This window comes from Vipera berus (genome assembly GCF_964194415.1).
Source record: "Vipera berus genome assembly, chromosome: 16".
In the NCBI taxonomy this organism is placed as follows: domain Eukaryota; kingdom Metazoa; phylum Chordata; class Lepidosauria; order Squamata; family Viperidae; genus Vipera; species Vipera berus.
The window spans coordinates 9,812,795-9,833,263 of record NC_138219.1 but is presented as its reverse complement, the minus strand read 5'-3'; the positions used below and the strand labels follow the sequence as shown (position 1 = coordinate 9,833,263).

The window sequence follows — 20,469 nt, the reverse complement described above, 5'->3', positions numbered from 1 at the left end:
TCAGGGGAGCCGCCGCCCCCGTTAAAAGAGGGCCGGGCGCGGCGAGGGCGCCCCCGCCTCCATGGGCGCTCGCCTGGCTCCGGCCCCGATCCCCGCCTCGGCGCTCGACTTATCGCGCCTGGCCGCCCGGCTCGGCGCGGCCTCCCCCGCAGTCGCCGCAGTCGCCAGCCGAGCGCATCGATCCGGGGCAGGCGGAGGCGGCGGCGCCATGGCGGGAGCGGCGGGCTCGTCGGCCTCGGCTGCTGCGGCGGGGCTGGCGGGCGGGCGGGCGCCGCGGCGGACGGCGGGGAACCGGCTCTCGGGGCTGCTGGGGGCGGAGGAGGAGGAGGACGAGTTCTACCAGACCACCTACGGGGGCTTCACCGAGGTGGGCGGCGGAGCGCGGGAGGGGGCGGGGCCGCGCGGGATTGGCTGGGAGGGGGGCGGGGGGCGGGGCTGCGAACCCTCCCGGGACCCGCTTCCCCAAGCGGTCGCCCCCGGGCCGGGCCGGATTCCCGGACCCATCCTCCCCTGCCCGGCTGCTTTCAGCTGTCTGCGGCGTTTCCCCTCTCGCTGCTGGGGAGATGCGGGACCACCAGACCCATCCCCAGCAGACGGGGAGCGGATGGGCCTTGTAGTCCCAGAAGGATGGGACTCGGGAGGCTGAACTCCTTTGGCAGGAATCGGGCGACGATGAGTACAAGGGGGACCAGTCGGACAGCGAGGACGAGGTGGACTCCGACTTCGACATCGACGAGGGGGACGAGCCCGGCAGCGACCAGGACGACTCGCTGCCCAAGCGGAAGCGGAGGGTGGTCACCAAGGCCTACAAGGTGAGACCCTCCTGGGCAGCGCCAGCCCCAGAGCTGGACGGGACCCTGGAGGCCATCTAGTCCAACTCCCTGCTCAAGCAGGAGACCCTGACCTAGACCAGGGGTCTTCCAACTTGGCCCTTTTATGCCTTGTGGACTTCAACTCCCAGAATTCTTCAGCCAGGAAGTTTAAAGACCCCTGGTCTAGGAAAAAACTCTTTTAAAACTTCTTTGCAGACTTCTTAAAAACTTTTTTAAAAAAAACTTTAAAGAAACCCTGTTCTTCCAGGCCCCTAAAGACTTTTCACCCACTTAGTGACATGCCACTGTGTGAGTCTGAACCTTTTGTAGGAACCCATCAAAAGCCTGAGGCTAAAGAAGCCCGAGGCCGCGGCCAGCAGCTCCCAGAAGACCAGAGAGGAACGATCGGCCCCCGCAGAACTGGAAGACACAGTGGACAGTGAGTGTCCATGGAGGGGGGGTGGGTCAGAGGCTTCCTTTTCTCCCAAGCCTGGCCTGAAGCCCCCTTGCTCAGCCCCTCGGCTCCTCCTCCTCCCTCCCCTCGACAGGCCGGAAACACATGCGCCAGTCCACCACCGAGCACACTCGCCAGACGTTTCTGCGCCTCCAGGAGCGCCAGGTGCAGTCCAGGCGCAAGAAGGGGGGCGGCCCCAGCTACGACAGACCCCTGACCCAGGAAGAGCTCCTGAGGGAGGCCAAGATCACCGAGGAGCTCAACTTGCGCTCTCTGGGTAAGCCGGGGCAATTTGCTGGCAAAAGCAGATAGTCCACATTGAGGAAGGCAGAAGATTTTTTTTTCCTTTAAGGCAGTTCAGTGGCTCTCAATTACTGACCTGTTTTTGAGGGGTTTAATCTGTGTTCCCGTCATACTTAATGCAATGCGTTGGTTGGCATGATGAACGCTGTTGGTTTCTGGGACAAAGAGGTCAGAAATAGCCATTTTGAAAAGAGAAACGCCTCTGTTCTCACCTGTGTCCCTGGCTCAGTCTGTCTTTAAAAAGCAGGAAGGATTCCAGGATTTGGGGGCCTGAGGTTGCTGGGTGGGGGTCAAAGGTGGGAGCCCTGCCGCTGAGGCCCTCCCTGAGAGCTTGGCTCCCTCCGGCAGAGACCTACGAGCGCCTGGAGGCGGATAAGAAGAGGCAGGTGCAGAAGAAGCGGAAGTGCCCGGGCCCCACCATCCGCTACTACTCGGGGACGATGCCCCTCATCTCTGAGCTGGCGTACAAGGAGGAGAACGTGGACGTGGAGGGGTAAGCGCCCCTCCCTACACACACACACGCACGCACGCACACACGCACACTTACGTCCGAGACCCCAGCTGGGCTGGGGCCTGAGACCTGATCTCCGCTTCTTTCTCCGGCTCTTAGGTTAGAGCAGGAGGGTCTTCAGGAGCCCCCCTCAGCCGCTGCGCCCGCCGCGAGATGCTCCCGCACCTTCATCACCTTCAGCGATGACGACACCTTTGAGCGTGTCTTCCCCCGAGCCCCGCCCCCCAGGCCGCCCGTCAAGGAGATCTGTCCCGTCACCCACAAGACCGCCATCTATCGGGACCCCGTCACCGACATCCCCTACTCCAACATCCGGTCCTTCAAGATCATCCGCGAGGCTTACAAGAAGTACATCACTGCCCACGGGCTGCCCAGCGCGGGCGCCTCCGCTGCCCTGGCGGCCGGCTCCCCCATGCCCGAGCCCGGCCTCCGGCCCACCCGGCAGAAGATCATCATCAAGCAGAGCGTGCCGGCCAGCTGAGCTCCCCACAGCCCCTCTGTTTCCGCCAAAGGGTCTCCTCGTCCCTCGCGGAACTGATTCTTTCCTAAAAGATCCCTTTATATATGTTTTTCCCCTCTCTGTTGTGACTCTTGGTTGTTATTTATTTTCTGTGCTTTTGGGCCTCTTCTGGGTCTGTTGCAGAGGCTGCACTGAAAAGGGAGGGCTTGCCTTTTGGAGGGAGGCTGGATTAGGCCAGGGAAAGCTATAATCCCAACAATGGCTTCATTCTCATTTGCTAGTATCTTTTTTTTAAAAAATAAAATAAAATGATAAATACATAGCTGGATCGGAAGTCCTTATTTTTAATCGAACTGAAACTCTTGAAGCTGGAACAGATCTCCTGGCCAGCATTCCTGGGCCGCCTCACTTTTAGGAATAATTTCCTGAGGATCAGACCGAGAGGGTCCACGCTTATGTGCAAGCGCAGAGATTTCGGGTGTAAGAAAGATCCTGAGCAGGCAAGGATTGGCAAAATGCAAACACTGATTTCCTCATTTGCTGGTGAAATGGGGTCGCTGGAGGTTCCTCTCCCAATAACGCCATTGGTGAATGAAAGAACATAACGTTTTATTAGAAATATTGATGTCAGAACTCGATTAGCTGGATGGACAGCCTTACTCCTGCTGTTTCAACACGTCCTCGCTCACACGCCTGTGGGAAGCAGCCTGGTCAGAAAGTGTAGCCCTGTGCGTGGCTGCAAGATGCCACGCAGAACCTCCAAGGTCAGGGGCACTGTATCTGAAAACTACATGCAAACAGCGAGCGAGGGCTGTTGTGTCCCAGTCCTGTCTGCAGTTTTCCTGGAAGCCTCTCTTGGCCAATGGCGAAAGAAAGGTACTGATTTAGACAGGCTGGGGGCTGTTTTGATCCCCGGGGGGGGGGCCCTCTTCGGCTCTGAGCAAAAGCAGGGAGGTTTGGCGATCAGTGGAGACTCCAAGTGCAGGGGCACTTTGCCCCATAGTTTAAATCCCTTGGGTGATTATTGCTCAGGATTGCAGAGTGTCTGTTTGACCTCTATGGGAACGAGGGGTGGGAAAGCACGCATAGGTTTTTCTTAACCCCTTTACAACGATGGATGGATGGATGGAGAAAGAGGAAAAAAGGAGTAAGAAGGAGAAAGGGAAAAGGCAAGAAGGAAAGGGGAAGAAGGAAGAAGGGAGGAAGGAGAAAGAGGGAAGGGAGGCAGCCTCTCTCTCTCCTGGGCCGGCCGTTCCCACCGCGGCCGCTGGAGGAGGCGGGGGGGGGGCGCGGGCGGGGCGGCTGCGGCGTGATTGATAAGCGAGTCTGCAGGGCGATCCCGGCTCCGGCTCCCCCCCCGCCCTTCTGCCAGGCTAAAATAAAAAAAGCGCCGGGCTCCCCCTCCCCTCGCCTGCCTCGCCATTGGCCGCCCGGCTGGGTGCACACCGGCGGGGGGGCGGCGGGGGGGCCAGGCAGAGGCTGCCGCCGAGCAAGGTAAGGCATCCGGAGCCCTCCCGGCGCTTCTCGCCCCTCGCCGCCGCTTCGGCTCACCTGGCCGGGGGGCGCCGGCTTCGGGCAGGCTGGGTCCTGCGGAGGGGGGGTCTACCTCCCTGCCCGGCGAGGGTCCGGCCAGACGGGGAGAGTCGGAGCGCCACCCGCTCGCCGAGGCTGCTCCCGGTGCGGATCCGGCACCGAGGCTCCCTTGCGAGTCGAGAAGTAAACAAGCTTCCTTTGATCTGGGCTTGGCGTTGCGGCTACCTGGCCACACCCGTGATGGAGGGCGGGGGGGGGGAGCTACTCCAGGACAGGAGGGTCCTCTGGGGGCAAAGATTTGGGAAAAGCGGGGGGAGGGGGGAGAATGACTCCTGGGGCTGGGTGAATTTAGCGTTGAACTGGTCTAGCCTCGGAGAGAAGAGTTCTGGGCTCCAGAGGGGAGTTAATAGGGGGGATAGACCTGGGGGGGGGCAAAACGGGTCTGCAAAGAGATCTGCTCTTGGGAGCAAGAGTGCCTCTGAGCTTAGAGTTGCTTTCGGCTCCAGAACAAGGGGGCTTTCCTGCACAAAAGAAGCCATTTCACCACCACCACAAGAAACGGGTGTTTGTCTTGAGAATAAACTAAAAGCATCGAAAGATGTTGAATTTCTCCTAAAAATGCTCACCCGTAAAATAAACATCCATCTTCCTCCAGATTTAGTCTTCCACAAATCTGAAATGTCCGGCATCCCTCATACTGGACACATGCAGGGTTTCCTCCCCCAAGAGTTGGACGGGGGTGTGTGCATTTGTGTGCAAAATATTTTTGGCAACTTTCTCGCAAAGTTGTAGATAGAGCAAAGCAGAAACCACAGACAGGAAGCTTAAGTGAAAGGTATCCCCTTGGTGATCTCCCCCTCCCCATTGCCAGAGAAAAGTGGGATGAGTCCCACCACACCGGCTTCTTGCAGGTCACCAGCGGCCAAAGCAGAAGTTCAACCCTCCGGCTCAAATTTCTACCTGCTGGCCGCTGCGAAATGTGAAGGAAAGGGAGGAGGGGAGGGCCTGAACTGGACATCTGCTAAACTCTTTTCTCCAGGGGCAAAGCCGCTCTTTTAGTTGAGAGTTGGTTGGGTGGCTGAGTGGGTGGGTGGTTTTTTTCCTCCTGGCATTTTCCCAAACGTTGCGTAGGCTCCACTCTTTGGGATCAACTGAATATTGATCCCTGAATTGCGACAGACTGACCAGCAACCAGCCGACACACAGTGAAGTAGTTTGTGACCTCACAACTCGGGAGAGGGAGTTGGAAAAGTCTTGCGGGTGCCTAAAATGGTGGGGAGGGGGCAGTCCAGTTGAGGCTCGTCCCCTCTGCTCAGCGGCCACCTCATATCTGACTACAGCACCCGGGAAAAACGGTGCACAGCGCAGACTTCCTTCTGACAGCTTAGATTTCCATGTGCAGGGAGCTTTGGCTACCATCACTGCCCACCCTGCATTTCTCAAGACTTAAAAGGAGGCCCTGGGGGGAACTGGATCCCCGGCTGCAAGGCGGGTGGCAGCAGAGTCAGCTGGCCCCGTAGCTCAGTCAACACTCTGCTCCTTCCTCCCCGCCATCGGCAGCTGGCCAGCCCAAAAGGCCAAGACCGTTTCCAGCCACCTCAGTGGCTGAGAAAACTCTGGAGGCTGCTAAAGGCTTCTTCGCCTTGATTCCTTGGCCCAGATCCTTCAAACAAGTGGGGAATCTGCAAAGGACGGCATGAAAAGGCCCCAATGCCAGGTTCATCAAGCCATTCCCCCAAATTCCAGGAAACACTTGTGCAGAGTTTAGGATGATAGAGCATTCCGAATATAATGAGGCAGGGAGTTCCACTGATCCATCCACTAATAGGGCCCCCTGTTGCTCCGTAAGCAAGTTTGCCGCCAGTTCTTTGGGCTTCCTGTAAACTGTAGCTCTTCGTGGGCCTGGATGGGTTTTTCTTGCAGGGGAGACCCTCCGCCACCAGCCTCTTGGCCACGCTCGCCATGACGACTTCCTACCGACAAGAGCTGGAGAAATACCGAGATATCGATGAAGACAAGCTGCTCAAGGAACTCTCCCCGGAGGAGCTGAATCAGCTGGACCTGGAGCTGCAGGAAATGGATCCAGAAGTGAGATCAGGGGCTGGGGAGGAGGACTCTCGCAAGCTCTGGATTCCGTTCTAAAACTCCCCAAATCAGAGGATTCGAGACAGGAGCCTCTTCCGCTGGGCGAGTGGAGAGTGGGCAGGGCTGCCCTTTTAAATAGCCAAATTGTGCCATCTTCAGTTTTTGGGGAGAGCAAGAAAGTTGTCACTTCTCTAGTTGTAACTTGCCCTATGGTAAGATGGGTGACCAACTTTATAAATAAATAAAATAAATGCGTCCATTCATATTGCTAAGCACATTGTGCTTTAGATTGTAAGCCGCCCTGAGTCTTCGGAGAAGGGCGGGATATAAATGGGATTAAAATAATAATAATAAAAAAAATTCCACACATTTTTAGGGCTGCCCAGCTCTCAGCCAGCCTGAAAGATTAACAATCCCTAACATAAAACCCATCACTCTGCCCCCCTCCAGGTGATCCTGCCCCCCCCCCTTTGAGCCTGTTGGGTCCCGTTTAGACTCCTGTGCCAAGGCCCACTGGTGTGCCCCCCCCGAGGTGCCCAGTGCTCCACCAGGGGGGTTTTTCACCAGGCCCGGAAGAAGATTTTGCTATCGCCGTCCCTGCACCCCAATTTCTGCTCCTCTTCCTAGAACATGATGCTCCCGGCTGGGCTCCGGCAACGGGACCAGACGAAGAAAGACCCCACGGGGCCGCTGGACCGCGATGCCCTGATGCAGCACCTGGAGAAGCAGGCGATGGAGGTGAAGGAACGGGAAGACCTGGTGCCCTTCACGGGGGAGAAGAAAGGTAAGGGCCGGGCTGCCCACCTGGGCTCCACTGTCCATGCCAGCAGCGCTCGGAGGAAGCCTGGGGTCCCTCCTTCCCTCCCCAGGGGGAGGAGGGGGGAGTCACCACAGCAGAGAAACCGAGGGGAAGTTTTTCTTCATCCGCTTTGCCATCCGTGCCTCTATTATGTCTGGAGTCCAGCCCTTGGACCCAAACTTAAGATTTTCCTGAAAATCCCCCCTATTCCTTTCGGGGGGGGAACTTCCCTAGATTCCTTGTTTACCAATAAAGGAGAATATTTGTAGCTAAAGGTTGAAATGAGGGGTCGTTGGTGTTCTCTGAGCTTGGTTGTTTTCTTGGAGACGTTTCATGACCCAACTAGATAACACGATCAGTGCTTGTGAGGTTTGCTGCAAAAGCTCCTTCTAGCACTGATGATGTTTCCTAGTTGGGTCATGTAACGTCTGCAGGAAAACCACCCAGCTCAGAGAGCAGCGAGGGCCCCTCCCTTGTTCATTGTTTTAAAAGAAAATTAGTTCCTGACCAAATCATGCCATTCTCAGACTGACACCTTGATGCGAGTCACTGAAATACTAAACATTTTTCTTTCCTGCTCAACAAGGACTTTTGTTTCAAGCAGATCGGACGGGATCCGGGCTGGTGTCCCCACATTTAAGCCAAAGGCAACTCTTCCTTCCTTCCTTCCGTAACTGAATCGTCCAACGTCTGGCTACTATTCATAAATCTGGAACTTCCTCTCTGTCTCCAAATTGCCGTTTCAGGGACATGAGAGGGGGATCGATTCCAGACAGCGGATTGCCACCGAATCGCTGGGAATCCCTACAGTGTTAATGTTCAACAGAGGGGGAAATGAGGGGGTAATGTTGCAGAGCTGATAGATGGGAAGGAAGGAGGAAGGGACATCTGACTTCAATTTATTTGCACCCACATTTCCGTTCTTCACCCTTTTCCGTCTCTCCCTCCGCAGGGAAGCCTTTCATTCCTAAAATTCCCAAGAAAGAAATCGTCAAAGAAGAGGATGTGATTTTGGAGCCGGAACTGGAAGAAGCTTTGGCCAATGCCACCGACGCAGAGATGTGCGACATCGCAGGTAAAAAGGGCCCACAGACGCCAAAGAGCGACCTGCACCCAAGGTCCCGTGGAGCTTCCCCAGCCAGGGGCAGTTGGCTGTGAACTGCCCTTTGCTGCCGCTGTTGTGGGCAGGGTCCAGTCCCACTTCGGATCAATGCACAGAAAAAAAAGCTTTGATTTTGGGGGTGCAGCTCCTTCGTAGATCCCGCAGGATAGAAATCCCTCCGCATTTTGCAGCGAAGAGGCCTGGCCCGGCCCAGAGAAACAGGAAGGCAGGGGGGGGGCGTCAGCAGCCTGCCCCACATCCCCGCTCAGCGAGGAAGTCTCTCCCTGTGCAGGTGTAACCCGATAGGGCGGCCTCGTCTCTGATTTTAGCCCCTGCCTGGCACTCTGCCAGCTCCTCTCTCGGTCGCTTGCTCCACTTTAGAATCGTGCCTGATTTTGCAGCAAGCCTGGTTATTTTTGAACCCGGATTCATCTGGGCTTGTTTTCCTTCTCCTTCCTTGCAGCCATCCTGGGCATGTACACACTGATGAGCAACAAGCAATATTACGATGCCATCTGCAGCGGCACCATCTCCAACACGGAAGGCATCAACAGTGAGAGGAGGCTTGGTTTGGGCTTCAGGGAAGAGAAAGGCTTAGGAGAGGAGGCTCTTTCCTGTCAAGTTTCTAGCCCTCATGAGAGCCATGCCTTCCCCTGCCTTGGCTGCGGGAGAGACAGAATCAGGGACGTCACTTTGGCTGGTGGAAAATCAGGGTTTTCCTATCATGTTGTTACAGGGGACATTTAACAGTTTGGGCAGGTAGAGAGAACTCGATTCCCTGACTAAGCATGGCTCCAAGGAGACCACCCATTTGTCTCGATTCAAAAGATCCCCCTTCCCAATTTGACCAAATAGATCCCCCTACTCGGTTTTCCAGCCCAGAACACCCCCCCACACACATTCCGTCTGGGGTCAAGTGACTGTCTTGCTTGGCCAAACACTGTCTCGTCCACTACACAGCTCATCATCCCCTGCTCCCCTCAAAAGCCAAGGGGAGGACCACCCTGGGGGGCAGAGGAGGGTGGTCTTCAGGCCAGGAGCCTCGGCCAAATATTAGGACTTGAGGGTGAGGTCAAGAAATGAGAAGAGGGTCACCCAGCCCCCTTTCTCCCCCCCCACCTCAACTCCTCTTCTGTGCAGGTGTCGTCCAGCCGGACAAATACAAGCCTGTCCCGGATGAGCCCCCCAATCCCACCAACGCCGAAGAAACCCTGGCGAAAATCCGAAGCAACGACAGAGGTCTGGAAGAGGTGAACCTGAATAACATTAAGGTCAGTGTCCAATCGCAATGGGACCCCGCGGTGAATTGGCATAAAAGGAAAGAGCAATGGGGAGGGCAAAGGAAAGCATGACCGCCCAAGGTGTCCCCTCTACAGAAGTGGACTCCCCCCCTCTTCTCTCGGGCAGGACATCCCCATCCAGACACTGAGGGAGATCTGCGAAGCCATGAAAACAAACACGCAGGTGAAGAAGCTCAGCTTGGTGGCCACCAGAAGCAACGATCCAGTGGCCCAGGTAAGCGCCCAAGATCCTCTCCTGGGGACCGGCACCCCGAAGCCGTGGAGTTTGGCTCCCCGTGGGGGCCGATCCCCCAGCGATGCTCTCCTTCGACCCCTTTTTCTAGGCGGTGGCCGAGATGCTAAAGGAGAACAAAACTCTTCAGAGCCTCAATATTGAGTCCAACTTCATCACCAGCGCGGGGATGATGGAAGTCATCAAAGCCATGAAGGAAAACGGCACCTTGTCCGAACTGAAGGTGGACAACCAGGTGAGGGGTCTTCAACTTTAAGCAGGTGGACTACAACTCCCAGAATTCTGAGAGTTGAAGTCCACCCAGCTTAAAGTTGACACTGTTCAGAAGTCAGATGTCATCAAGTCAGACTTTGGGGTCCTGCATTCCCCCAAATGGGGAACAATTACATTTTAGACACCACCACCCCCCGCAAGTTTCCACTTGACACTACTTCTCCCCCCCCCCGCAGCGCCAGCGGCTGGGCGACTCGGTGGAGATGGAGATGGCCGCCATGCTGGAGAACTGCCCCTCCCTCACCCGGTTCGGGTACCACTTCACACAGCAGGGCCCGAGGGCCCGGGCCTCCATCGCCATCACCAGGAACAACGAACTGCGTAGGTTGGCCAAGAGTGGGGAAAAGAGAGAGAGAGAAGGAACAATGGGGTGCAAGAAAGAGGGAAGGGAAGGGAAGGGGAGAGGGATGAGCTAGATCAGTGGGGGGAGGGATTTTTGCCCAGCCACCTTGCTTTTCAACTTTTTTTCTTTTTGACAGGACGCAAACAGAAAAAGACATAAATTGAAGGGCACAACCCATATTTCCTGCAGCTCCAGCATCTCCCCATGGCTATCCCGCCAAAGCAGCCCAACAGCCATTTTGGGACCCATGTGCCCAACTCAGGTTTCTTCCTCCCTTCACCTCCGAGGGCCCCCCCCCGTCTCTCAAATACCTCTGTAAATAAAGCGATCTGAACGATGCTACCCCCTTTCCCCCCTCAGTGCCTTTCTTTCCTTAACCGAAGGGGCCTGGGTCTTTCGACCGGAGGGAGGGAGGGGCTTCATTTAGAACTGGCTTGGTTCTCCAGTCCTCAGCAAAGGCCGCTGAGATCCTTCTGAGATGAAAAAAAAATGGGATTATTGAACATTTAAGCATCATCGGATTTCTTTGCTGGGGTCAAGAAATGGCTCCAGGATTTGGGGAGGGTGAGAGCTGTCAAGGCAACGGCTAACAACACAGGGTGAGGGGAGAGAAATAAAAAGCAGGGGTGGGGGAGGAGGACAGACAGACCCAGAACAGGAGCAAATGGCCTTGCTTTTCCTCTCTGCTGGCTGGGCTTCTGATGGCCCAGGGCTGCCATCCCCGCCTGAAACCAGAGAAGACTCGGGCTGGCCGCTGGCCGAAGAAGCTGCCACACAGGAGAATTATCCCAAGCAGGTGCCGGGTGCTACCCCCACCCCGTCCTTGAGACACGGCAGGCGAAATGGGAGAACCCCAGGGTCGGGTTGCACAAGATCCTGGAATGGTTCCTGGAGGAGGAGGAGGAGGAGGAGGAAGGGGAGGGGGAGGAGGTCCCAGGTCTCTGAAATTCCCAAGGACGGTGCAAATCCTTTCCTGCAGGGAGCGTGCGAGGAACAGCTTTTACAATAAGTAAAGAAGATTACAAAGAAATTGCTTTTAAAATTGCTCTATCCACAGGGTCATTCAGGCACCGGATTACGAACTGTGAGTAGGAAACCGAATGGGAATTTTAACAACATTAACCTGGCACCAAGTTTCCAAATTCTCAGATCTAAATTCTCTCGGACAATCAATCTAAACGAATTTGGTCCTTTTTAGTTTCCAAAATAGAAAATCCGATCCGTGTCTTGGTGGTTCTGAATGCAGCGCGCGACGTAAATAGAAGCAGCGGCTGAACTCCCGAGGCCAAGCCCAGCTCTTTATCCGTCTGGCTGAAGAGCAGCAGTTCCCCTCAATTCTATTTTTAATTTACTTTAAAGATGTCTTAATGGCTTTTTTCTCCAGCCGCTGCCTTGCTCAGAAACTGCTTGGAAACCTCCCAACGAATGCATTGTCAGAAATGCACCAATGGAAACAAAAGGCAAACTGCAACCAGAGAGGAATAAAAGTGAATAAAACCGCGCTACTAAAAGCCAAGAAACGAAGGTGGAAAAACAACGCCTTAAATGCAGGAAGGTCACAATGTCCAGGCCCAAAGTGTCTCATGCGTTTTCTGAGAGTTGTGCCATTTAATTCCTGATTTCCGGGTGTCCCTCGCACACTTCCAAGGCACAGCCGGTGGGGGGGTTTCCATCCGCCATCAGGACGGGGGCAGCACCGGGGGCTCCTCCTCGTCTGAATCAAACTCCACGTTCTCATCTTTGACCCATTTGCCTGACCCATCCTGAATCCACCCCGAACTGCAAGACAGGAAGGAAATTGCGCTGAGAAAGGAAACTCCAGAAGAGCCCATAATCCTCGTGGGATCTTCCCCGGAGTTACCTTTTCAGCTTCAGGTAGTGCTCCAAGGCGCGCTGCTTCTCCGGATCATTGGGCTCGGGTGATTTCCGTGCGGTGCGCCCCTTTCCTTGACGGACACGCTTCCTCTCTCGAGTCTCTGTGAGAAAGAACAGCCATAAAAATGCTTTGCTTGTGGGTGACACCACTGTGGACGGCAAAGGTGTGTGGTTGTGCAGATGCAACCAGCCGGGGTTGGTTGGTTTGTTTATTACAAAATGTATGTGCTGCCCATCTCATATCCAACGACTCTGGATGGCTGTAAGGCAATAAGCCACGGTTATGCCAGGTTTCACGCACAAATGCTTCTTGGACCTAAACAAGATTCATGTCCCACGTTCCCTTTTCCTGGCTAACTCTGATCCTTTCCCAGCGCAGTTGCCTCTTGGCGTTTACGTTCCCTGCGAGGTGGACCACCCATCTCTGCGCATTTTGTGCCTGGACTTACTGTCGCAAGTTCTCGAAACGGCTTCTGACCTGTTGTTGAGAGTCTGCAGCCGGAGGAATGGAGGGTGGGGCCGGCTTCCTCTTCAACCTGCCGTTCTTCGTCCACCGAATCAGAACTTGGGGGTTTGGGCATCCTGGTGGTCTCGGCTGCTCTGAAGCCGGCACTCGCCCCCGAAGTGCTGGCACCGGCCTGATTCCTGCACCAGGTCAGAAACGGCAGAGATCCAGCCTTTAATATTAACTGACCTTCCTGGCAAGATGAAAGCAGAGAAACAGCAGTCGGCCTTCTCCAGATGTGGGTCTCGGCTCTCACCTTTTGGGGCGGCAGCAACTGCTGTAGGGCACGGTTTTCAGCAAGGCATTCTGGGTGATCCTCCGCGTTTGGGCCAGCAAAGGGGCTGGTCCCTGAGGCACCTAAAAGGCAAAGCCAGAATCTGGTGGGTTTTTAAACTGCCAAATACCCAGCAGTGATTGTAATGCATTTATTTCAGAATAAGGGCTTCTTCTTTTTTCAAGAAATGAGGGAAAGAGCAGCGGGGCTGTCTGGCCAGGATCAGAACGCAGCTCGGATCTACCTGGGTGCCACTTTCTTCGGCGTCCAGGTACGCCTGGTGCCGTCGCTTCTGAACCTCGTTCTCGAGAGAACGCTTCTTTCCGTAAAACTTCTGCAAACCTGTGAACGGGGAGGGTCAAACAAGAGTTCGGCAGCCGGTCTTTTAAGCCATCTGGGGGGAAGCAGAATCTCAGGGCCTCAGTCTTCCCCATCTGTAAAATGGGACTAAACTCTCTGCGGTTTGTAAAGGCGTGCTAACAGATTTGGCAGAGAGCCCCACTGAGTTCAGACTTAGGGTTAAGTCTTTACCCCGGTGCTGAGTGTGATACCAAAATTAGCTGAAGCCCCGAGCCTGGGAGGATCCTGGCAGACTTACCGGCTAAGTGTTTCTTTCCAGAACGATGCACTGTGAGCATGTCCAGAGTGTCAAAAACTGGCCTTTGGAAGCAGACGGTGCAGGAATACCTAGAAAAGGGAGGGAGCAAAGTGGGACCGGGCTGTGGGGACAATCTTTGCACGCACACACACACCATATCTTGCGCACAGAGCCGTCTTAGGATCCGCACCCATAGCCCAGCCAGCCAGCCAGCCCTCACCTGCCATCACGCAGCAGCAAGGCTTCGTCCGCGGGGATGTAATTGGCCAGAAGCTCCGCCACCCTCCGTTTCTGCACAGGGAGCAAAGAAGGCGGAAACGGGGGGGGGGAGATGCTTGGGGAATCACGGGACAGAGAGACCCCCCGAAAGTGCTCCTGGGCATCTTTACAACAACCCCGCGAGGGAGAGTCGGTGGCTGTTGTCCTGCTCCGGGGAGGGAGAAGGGGGTGAAAGGAAGAGGGCGCCCCCCCCCCGAATAGTGGCCTTCCCGAGTGCTGGACTGCAATCCCCATCTTCTGGCTGTAGGTCTGCACTCTGCACATGCTCCGGCCCGGGCTTTAAAGAGCACGTGCAGAGAGCTGCGAGCAAAGGACGGGGGACCACCCGCCGAGGACCCCTTCCTCACCTGGAGCACCTGGAGCTGGCTGGGGTCGTCGCCCTCCCGCTTGAAGGACATGCTCCCCCCGCCGCCGCCTGGGAGAGGAACGGGCTCTCTTCCCGCTGGGACTTCCGAGCCCCGACTACATTTCCCAGCAGGCCGCGGGCTGTCCGAGCCCTTCCCCGCTCCGCCAATCAGGGCACGATTCCTGGCAGACCGGCAGGGGGAGCCTTTCTCGACTTGCAAGCGAAGGACTCCATTTCCCAGCAGGCCGCGCGGGAAGCTCTGTTTGCTTTGGCTGCTGCGAAAACAGAGCCTGGAAATCTTGCAAAATGATCCTTAATAATAAAGGATTATGAAATTATCCTTAATTATTATCTTTTTCCCTCCCATTGCAATGAGAAAACGCTCCTAAATTCGGACGGATGAATCCTTAGAGAAAAAAAAAGGAGCCCTTCGTTCTACGACTACAGCCCCCATCCTCCTTTGCGGGAGGGGTAGCATGGGCCATGTAGTCTGCCCTCTGGGGCTCCTCTGCACCCCAAACTCAGGGGGAAAGCCGGGAGGGGGCGGGCACTTCCATGGCAAACCAGCCAGGATCGACTCCCGAGGAATATTGAAAACATCAGAACTTATTTGAGGTGGGGGGAGGAGAGGCTGGGGGAGGGGGGTGCCAGGACCACAACTCCCGGCAGCCTTTGCGGGCGATCAGCTGGCCGGGAGGGCGGGGCCAGCCGGGGCTTCTGCTCAACTGCCTGTCGGAGCGCTGCGGCCGCGATCTCGGGCGGGGGGCGAGGAAGAAGAGGAAGAAGAAGCGGGGCGGGGGTCGCCATGGGGCCGCGGGGGACCCCTCTGCCCGCCGCACGGGAGCCCCGCACCCCCCTGCCGGGGAGCGCCTGCTGAGATGCCCCGACGGGCGGCGAGGCAGCGGCTTCCCTCCGGCCTCGGAGCCAGCAGCGGGCGGCGGGATGGCCTCCCCCTCCGGGCAGGGGTCTCCGGGCGCCGCCGGGCTGCTGCGGGGGACCCGGGCGCGCTCCTACGGCAGCCTGGTCAGCTCCCCGGTGCGCGAACGGCGGATGGAGCACCAGCTGCGCCCCGGGGACACCCTGCAGGGCCTGGCCGTCATGTACGGGGTGACGGTGAGCGCGGGGGACGGGTGCATGCCCCCTCCCCGGGCTGGGCTGAAAAGGCAGCCGCCTCTGAGCATGCACAGAGTGGGAGAAGGGGCCGACGCTCAGAGTTAAATGGATTCGAAGGAGACAGTCCAAGCCCCCCCCCCTCCTGGTTCTGAAATAGACTGCCTCTCCCCGTGGAAGCTCCGTTATTGTGGATGCCCTTTATCCCATCTCCCTTTTAAGCCCTCCCAAGCTAGGCAGCTCTTCTTCTATACCAGATCCCCAAATCTGCAGGTTTTTTTATAGCCACAACTCCCATAAGCCACAGCACCACAAGGTCAGAGACTGCTGGGGCAGAATCTATCCAAAATGTTGCCCCTAAAATCAGCCAGGGGACTCGGGCTCTACAATCTGAAGGTCACCGACTTAAAATTTGGCAGAGAGGGCCGAGGGATGCTGTGTCTGCTCGGGGCGTATTTTTTGACCGATGAGGACTAGCAGCCTGCTTTGTCCTCCTTCCACCTTGCAGCCTTCTCCATTCCTTTTCCAGACGGAGCAGATCAAGCGGGCCAACCGGCTGTACACCAATGATTCCATCTTCCTCAAAAAGACTCTCTTGATCCCGGTGCCGACCAAGCCCAAAGCCTTGTCCAATGGACTGAACCTTGAGGAGGAGGAGGAGGAAGAGAAGGGAGGGGAGGGGGAGGCCCTCCCACCCGAATTGACCAAAAAGCAGAAGCAGCCCCGGAAGAACGGCTCTTCGGGGGGGTCGGTCCCCAAACACGACCTCTCGGCTGCCGATTTCCTCTTCAAACTGGATTCTGAGATCCGGCGATCCAAGCAAGCGGCGGTCAAGAAGCTGCGTGAAGGGGAGAGCGGGTGAGTTGGAGGGGGTTTGCAGGTAGCAGAAGGGTAACGGGGTGCGTGTTTATTAGTGTGTGTCTACATGCAGGCAGTGCAGGCCCAGGCTGCTTGCACGGAGCACTATTTTAGGTAGCTCGGCACAAGTGAGCCAAGCTGCATTGGGGAATGAATAATTTGAATCCTTTTCTTCTCTGGAGGCAGAAGTGTGGAAGTGTCTGCTTGGGAGAGGAAAGGCTCACCGCAGCTTTTTATTATGTTCGCTACCTAAAAAACGTGTAAGGAGGGAAGATCTGAGTCAGGCATGGATGGGGCACCACCAGGTAATTCCAGGCCAGCAGGATATTAATGTTTCAGCGAGGTGTTTGTGAGGCTCACCTTTTCTTAAACCTGGCTCATCGTTCAGGCCTCTATGTGGGCCACCAGGGGGCGCCCTTGCTCTGAACAGGTTCCCTCCATAGGATTCTGACATTTGTGTGTTTTTAGGTTCTTGCAAAAGACACACATGTCGTAACAAGAGCGGTGTTTCCCTCCGACCCCAGCTGGATTCTTATTTTATGTATTTGGCTTAATTTCTACGGCCGCCCATCTCAAGAAGTAACTTGAGATAGCTCATAGTTAAAAACTATTCAAACAACCAGACGGTACAAAATGAATATAGGTGGCACCAAGTAAAGCTATTAGTATTGACAGTCAGGCAACCGAGGAGGTGGCTTGGCTTGGTGGTAGAGTGCCCCTCGCTCTGGAGGTTCGGAATCTGTGCCACTCAGTTCATCCACTCAGCCAAAGGCGTTTTCTTGAAGTGCCTCAGTTTGCCCTCCCGAAGAAGCCAGGATGGCACTGCATGTCTTCCCCACCCCCCCCCCCCGGCACCTGGGCTCATCCCTCTCTCTCTCTTTCTTCCCCCCCACACAGGATTTTGGGGGAGGCAGCGGGAATGGGCCCCACGCCTTCCACCTCCGGCTCCTACCAAGGCGAGCCTTCCCCCCGGAGCCAGCAGCGGGGGGTCCTTGGCCCCGTGCCCCTCACCAGGATCGCCCGTGCCGACGCTCTGCTGGACCAGGAGGATGAAATCTTCAAGCTCTGAGGCCCCCCCCAAGGCCGCCGGCATCACCCGGGCCCCCACCATGCTACGAGGAGGAACCGATGCAGCTCTGGCTTGAGTTCTGCTCTCCTTGGACACCCCCTGCCAGTCGGCCAGGACGATGGACACCGGAGTGGGTCCCTTGCTTCACTTCAGCCCCCCCCCATCCCATCCTCTCTCCCCCTCCCCGGTATTTATTGCCTCAAGTGCTTCTTTGCCCAGTAGCTCGACCTTGGGGGGAACAGCCCCACACCTACGCCTCCTCCAACTGCCCTCCCAAGCTAGGTTCGGGCCCCTCCCGAGCCTCCCCGAGGGCAGATTCCTGGGAAGAGCTGTGGAGTATGGGCCAGAGGGGAAGCTATTGAGCAGCGCTTCCCTCCCCCCCACCCACAGTCCGTCTTCTGTTTTTTCTTGGCTGAGATTTGTGGCCCCTATTCTCTTGATTAAACAGGTTTTGCGAATTGGGTCTGCTGCCGTTGTCTGTGCTCGGTTGTCTGAATGTTTTCAAGCAGGGCTCCCCCCCAAAAAAAACACCCTGAGGGCTGTCAGCAGCCACAGGAATCCCCCTCCCCCCCTCAGCGTCCCAAGGAGTCTCCCTGCCGCGTCTCTGAGTGACTCCCTTGGTCAGCTCAGGTTGATCTGAGCGGGATCCGGTGACCTGCCCGATGTTCCTGCGGTGGCGGCTGCAGAGAAAGGTCTTCCTTCCTGGGGGGGGGGCTCTTGTCTCTCCTGGTGAGTCCCTGGCTTGAGGCAGCAGCCTTTTTTTCCCCCAAGAGGAAAAAAACCCTGAAACACAGCACTTGAAAACCCAAAATAAGTGTATTTTCAGATTTTGCATTCCCTGAGACAAAAATTCCAAACACAGAGGTAGGAAGGAGATGGGATGTGTGTGTCGGGGGGGGGGCTCTTCTGACTTCCCCCCACCCTGAAAGCCGAGCTAGGAATCCATTTCGATAATATCCAGAGGCTCAGAAAAGCACTGCCCCCCACCTTTCCAGACAGTTCCGGCCAAAGGGAAATGGGGGGAGGGTCCCCTGGAGGGTACAAAGCAGATGCCAGAGCCGGCACTTTCCAAGGCACAAACTCCCAGGCATGGAACCGGCGGCAGCCTAAAGTGGCTGTGAGTTCCCCCGGCTGACCCAGAGACCACCCCCCTCCCCTCCCCTCCCCCCCCCGGGGGAGTCACAGCTTCCCTTGGTCCATGAGCTGGTTCAGGCCCTGGCAGACCCGCTCCAGGTGGGGCTGAAATGGGCTCCCGGGGCTGTAGAGCCGGCCCAGCAGTTCAGCGTCGGCAAAGTGGTCGAAGACGTGGCGGATGCGGCCGTGGGACTTAGGGGTCAGGTGCTTCTCCACCAGCCGGAGCAGCAGGTCCCGGCACTCGCCCAGCAGCTGCACCAGCACGTCCCGCTCGAAGGTGAAGGCCACCTGGTGGAAGCTGACCACCGTCATGGCGCCCTGGCGCAGCTTGCGCTTGAAGTCCTCGGCCACGGCCAGCTCGGCCTGGCTGAAGCGGCCGTTGCGGAAGAGGACGGAGACCTTGACCGCCACCTTCACCAGGTCCTTGATGACCTTCTGGGAGGCTGCCCGGTCCTGCGTGTGCTGCTTGGAGATGCGGTAGAGGTCATCCAGCACCGCCCCGCTGGTCTCGTCAATGAACATGGTGACGGTGGACTTGCTGGCCATGCGGCTGAGGAGTTTCTTCTCCGCCTGCAGGGCCAGGTTGCGTGAGCTGAAGGCCTCCATGGTGGCTGCGGGGGAGGGGGAGAAGGAGGGTGAGGGTGGGGGGGCGCCCAGAGGGACGTTTCCAACCCCGTCAGAAAAGATGAGAAAACCTTGCCACCTGCTTTTTTATGCAGCAGGAAACAAGGTTATTATTATATTCTTTTTAAAAAAGAAGTCAGTTTTGTCTGCTGCCTCAGATCTGTTTTTTGACATTGAGGGAGTGTCTGAAATGGATGCCACATTAAGTAAAGCTCGGCTTTTCAAACACTTTTTTGCCCATTCCGCTGGTTTGCTTCCTCTGTATACCAAGCAGTTCCCCTTCCGGCCTCTTTGTTCCTTTTCGCCCGAGGAAGAGACCTGTGTGTCACCAAAGCTGGCCCGTTCTGAGTGGGCCCTGGCAGAAATATTGGAGAAGAGACGGGAGCCTTTTACCCTTCTGCATCCAGTGCAGGATTTGCCCCTTGCCGTTTGCAAGGAATGGCTTGGATGAGCCTGCCTGCTTTAAAAAAAAAATCCCCGCCCCCGCCCCCACTTTCCTCCTCCTGGCTACCGCTTTCCCTGCTCCAGGTGCCCTGGGGGGGGGCTTCCTGCTTCTAGCTGCATCCTGTAGCCTTTTCGGGTCTCCAAGCAGGGAGGCGCATTGGCCCTTAAATGCTGAAAAAGCCAGGAAAATGCAGAGCCAGCCAGAGATGGGGGAGTAGAACTTGGAGACAGGATGCTACCAAGTCTGGTCCACATTTTCTTCCCTGTTGCTCTTCCAGAGACTCCGAGGGCTAAAGGTGGAATCTCCTTTCTCTGCCTGGAAGGCTTGGAGGAGAGAGAGGGAAAGGGTGCCTCTGAACATCTGCAGAGGGCTGTGCCCCAAAGACCGTGATGAGTAGGCTGCAGGCAGCCCGGTCCAAGAGCTGAAGGAGAGACCAGAACGGAGGGAGGGAATCGGAGTGCGCGCCTGCTAAGGGGCATCCGGCGTGAGCCTCTTCGCTTTCTGACGACCCCCCCAGCCCCCCAAGTTGCGGAACCAAGACGCTGGAGGCGGCGGAGCTCGGCACGTGCCGCCCCAGGGCCGAAACGGAAGCCCGTTTCTCACGCGCGCCTGGCACGCCCTGTCCCCTAAAGGTGGGTCCTCGGAGGAAAGGGGGTGCGGAAGGGGTGGCCCGCCCTGGGACGTCTGGGGGGGTGCTCATGGAGGGGAAAGGAAGAAGCACGCTTTGCATATGCCCAGAGGCACGCCTAAGCCTCTCCAAGCCGCCTTCAGCCTTGAACGAAGACCGCGCGTCTTCTGGCGCACAAAAACCCAATTTTCTGGCAAGCAGCAACTTCCCCCATTTTTCTTTCGCCAGCCCGGCGACTCAGACCTGGGGCCGGTTGCAACAGAGGCGAACGAGGGGGGCGAATTAAGCCCCACTCCCCAAAGGAAAGGACGAGCCTCAGTCCCCTTCCCCAAGAAACCTCCCCGGCACCCCAAAGCGCGCGGCGCGCACTCACCGGAGCCCCGCACTTCTGCTGGCGCACCCGAGCCGCCCCAGCCGGCTTTGCACCCCGAGGGCGGGAGAGGAGGCGCGGGAAGGTCCCCCCGCTCGGCTCCCACCAAGACTTCCTCCCGCGGCGAGCCCGCCCCATCAGCTGAC

At 56.9% G+C, this 20,469-nt stretch overlaps 5 protein-coding genes across 7 annotated transcripts; 3 read left to right on the top strand and 2 right to left on the bottom strand.

Annotated features, from left to right (window-relative positions):
- The first annotated feature begins 173 nt into the window (after positions 1-173).
- VPS72 (vacuolar protein sorting 72 homolog) lies at positions 174-2,860 on the top strand. Its single transcript, XM_081340703.1, has 6 exons — positions 174-367; positions 660-812; positions 1,143-1,251; positions 1,361-1,543; positions 1,918-2,062; positions 2,180-2,860. The coding sequence occupies exons 1-6, from the start codon at positions 209-211 to the stop codon at positions 2,559-2,561; spliced, it is 1,131 nt and encodes a 376-aa protein (XP_081196829.1). The 5' UTR covers positions 174-208; the 3' UTR covers positions 2,562-2,860.
- Positions 2,861-3,891: 1,031 nt separating this feature from the next.
- TMOD4 (tropomodulin 4) lies at positions 3,892-10,550 on the top strand. 2 transcript variants are annotated; one of them, XM_081340721.1, is made up of 10 exons: positions 3,892-4,034; positions 5,997-6,161; positions 6,786-6,942; positions 7,910-8,032; positions 8,523-8,612; positions 9,200-9,330; positions 9,467-9,574; positions 9,684-9,827; positions 10,042-10,186; positions 10,345-10,550. In XM_081340721.1, exons 2-10 carry the CDS (start codon positions 6,036-6,038, stop codon positions 10,365-10,367), a joined length of 1,047 nt encoding a protein of 348 aa, XP_081196847.1. In that variant the 5' UTR covers positions 3,892-4,034; positions 5,997-6,035; the 3' UTR covers positions 10,368-10,550. The 2 variants fall into 2 exon arrangements, with proteins under 2 accessions (XP_081196847.1, XP_081196848.1); XM_081340722.1 differs by lacking the exon at positions 3,892-4,034 and adding an exon at positions 4,045-4,256.
- A 1,134-nt stretch (positions 10,551-11,684) lies between these two features.
- On the bottom strand, positions 11,685-14,230 carry SCNM1 (sodium channel modifier 1). 2 transcript variants are annotated; one of them, XM_081340740.1, is made up of 8 exons: positions 14,087-14,230; positions 13,681-13,751; positions 13,461-13,549; positions 13,107-13,204; positions 12,845-12,945; positions 12,562-12,728; positions 12,070-12,184; positions 11,685-11,987 (listed from the first exon to the last, which is right to left on the bottom strand). In XM_081340740.1, the coding sequence occupies exons 1-8, from the start codon at positions 14,135-14,137 to the stop codon at positions 11,888-11,890; spliced, it is 792 nt and encodes a 263-aa protein (XP_081196866.1). In that variant the 5' UTR covers positions 14,138-14,230; the 3' UTR covers positions 11,685-11,887. The 2 variants fall into 2 exon arrangements, with proteins under 2 accessions (XP_081196866.1, XP_081196865.1); XM_081340739.1 differs by lacking the exon at positions 14,087-14,230 and having other exon boundaries at positions 13,681-14,079.
- Positions 14,231-14,816: 586 nt separating this feature from the next.
- Positions 14,817-17,584, top strand: LYSMD1 (LysM domain containing 1). Its single transcript, XM_081340763.1, has 3 exons — positions 14,817-15,198; positions 15,725-16,053; positions 16,951-17,584. Exons 1-3 carry the CDS (start codon positions 15,028-15,030, stop codon positions 17,120-17,122), a joined length of 672 nt encoding a protein of 223 aa, XP_081196889.1. The 5' UTR covers positions 14,817-15,027; the 3' UTR covers positions 17,123-17,584.
- Positions 17,585-17,925: 341 nt separating this feature from the next.
- TNFAIP8L2 (TNF alpha induced protein 8 like 2) lies at positions 17,926-20,469 on the bottom strand. The gene is made up of 2 exons (XM_081340764.1): positions 20,327-20,469; positions 17,926-18,867 (listed from the first exon to the last, which is right to left on the bottom strand). Exon 2 carries the CDS (start codon positions 18,860-18,862, stop codon positions 18,302-18,304), a length of 561 nt encoding a protein of 186 aa, XP_081196890.1. The 5' UTR covers positions 18,863-18,867; positions 20,327-20,469; the 3' UTR covers positions 17,926-18,301.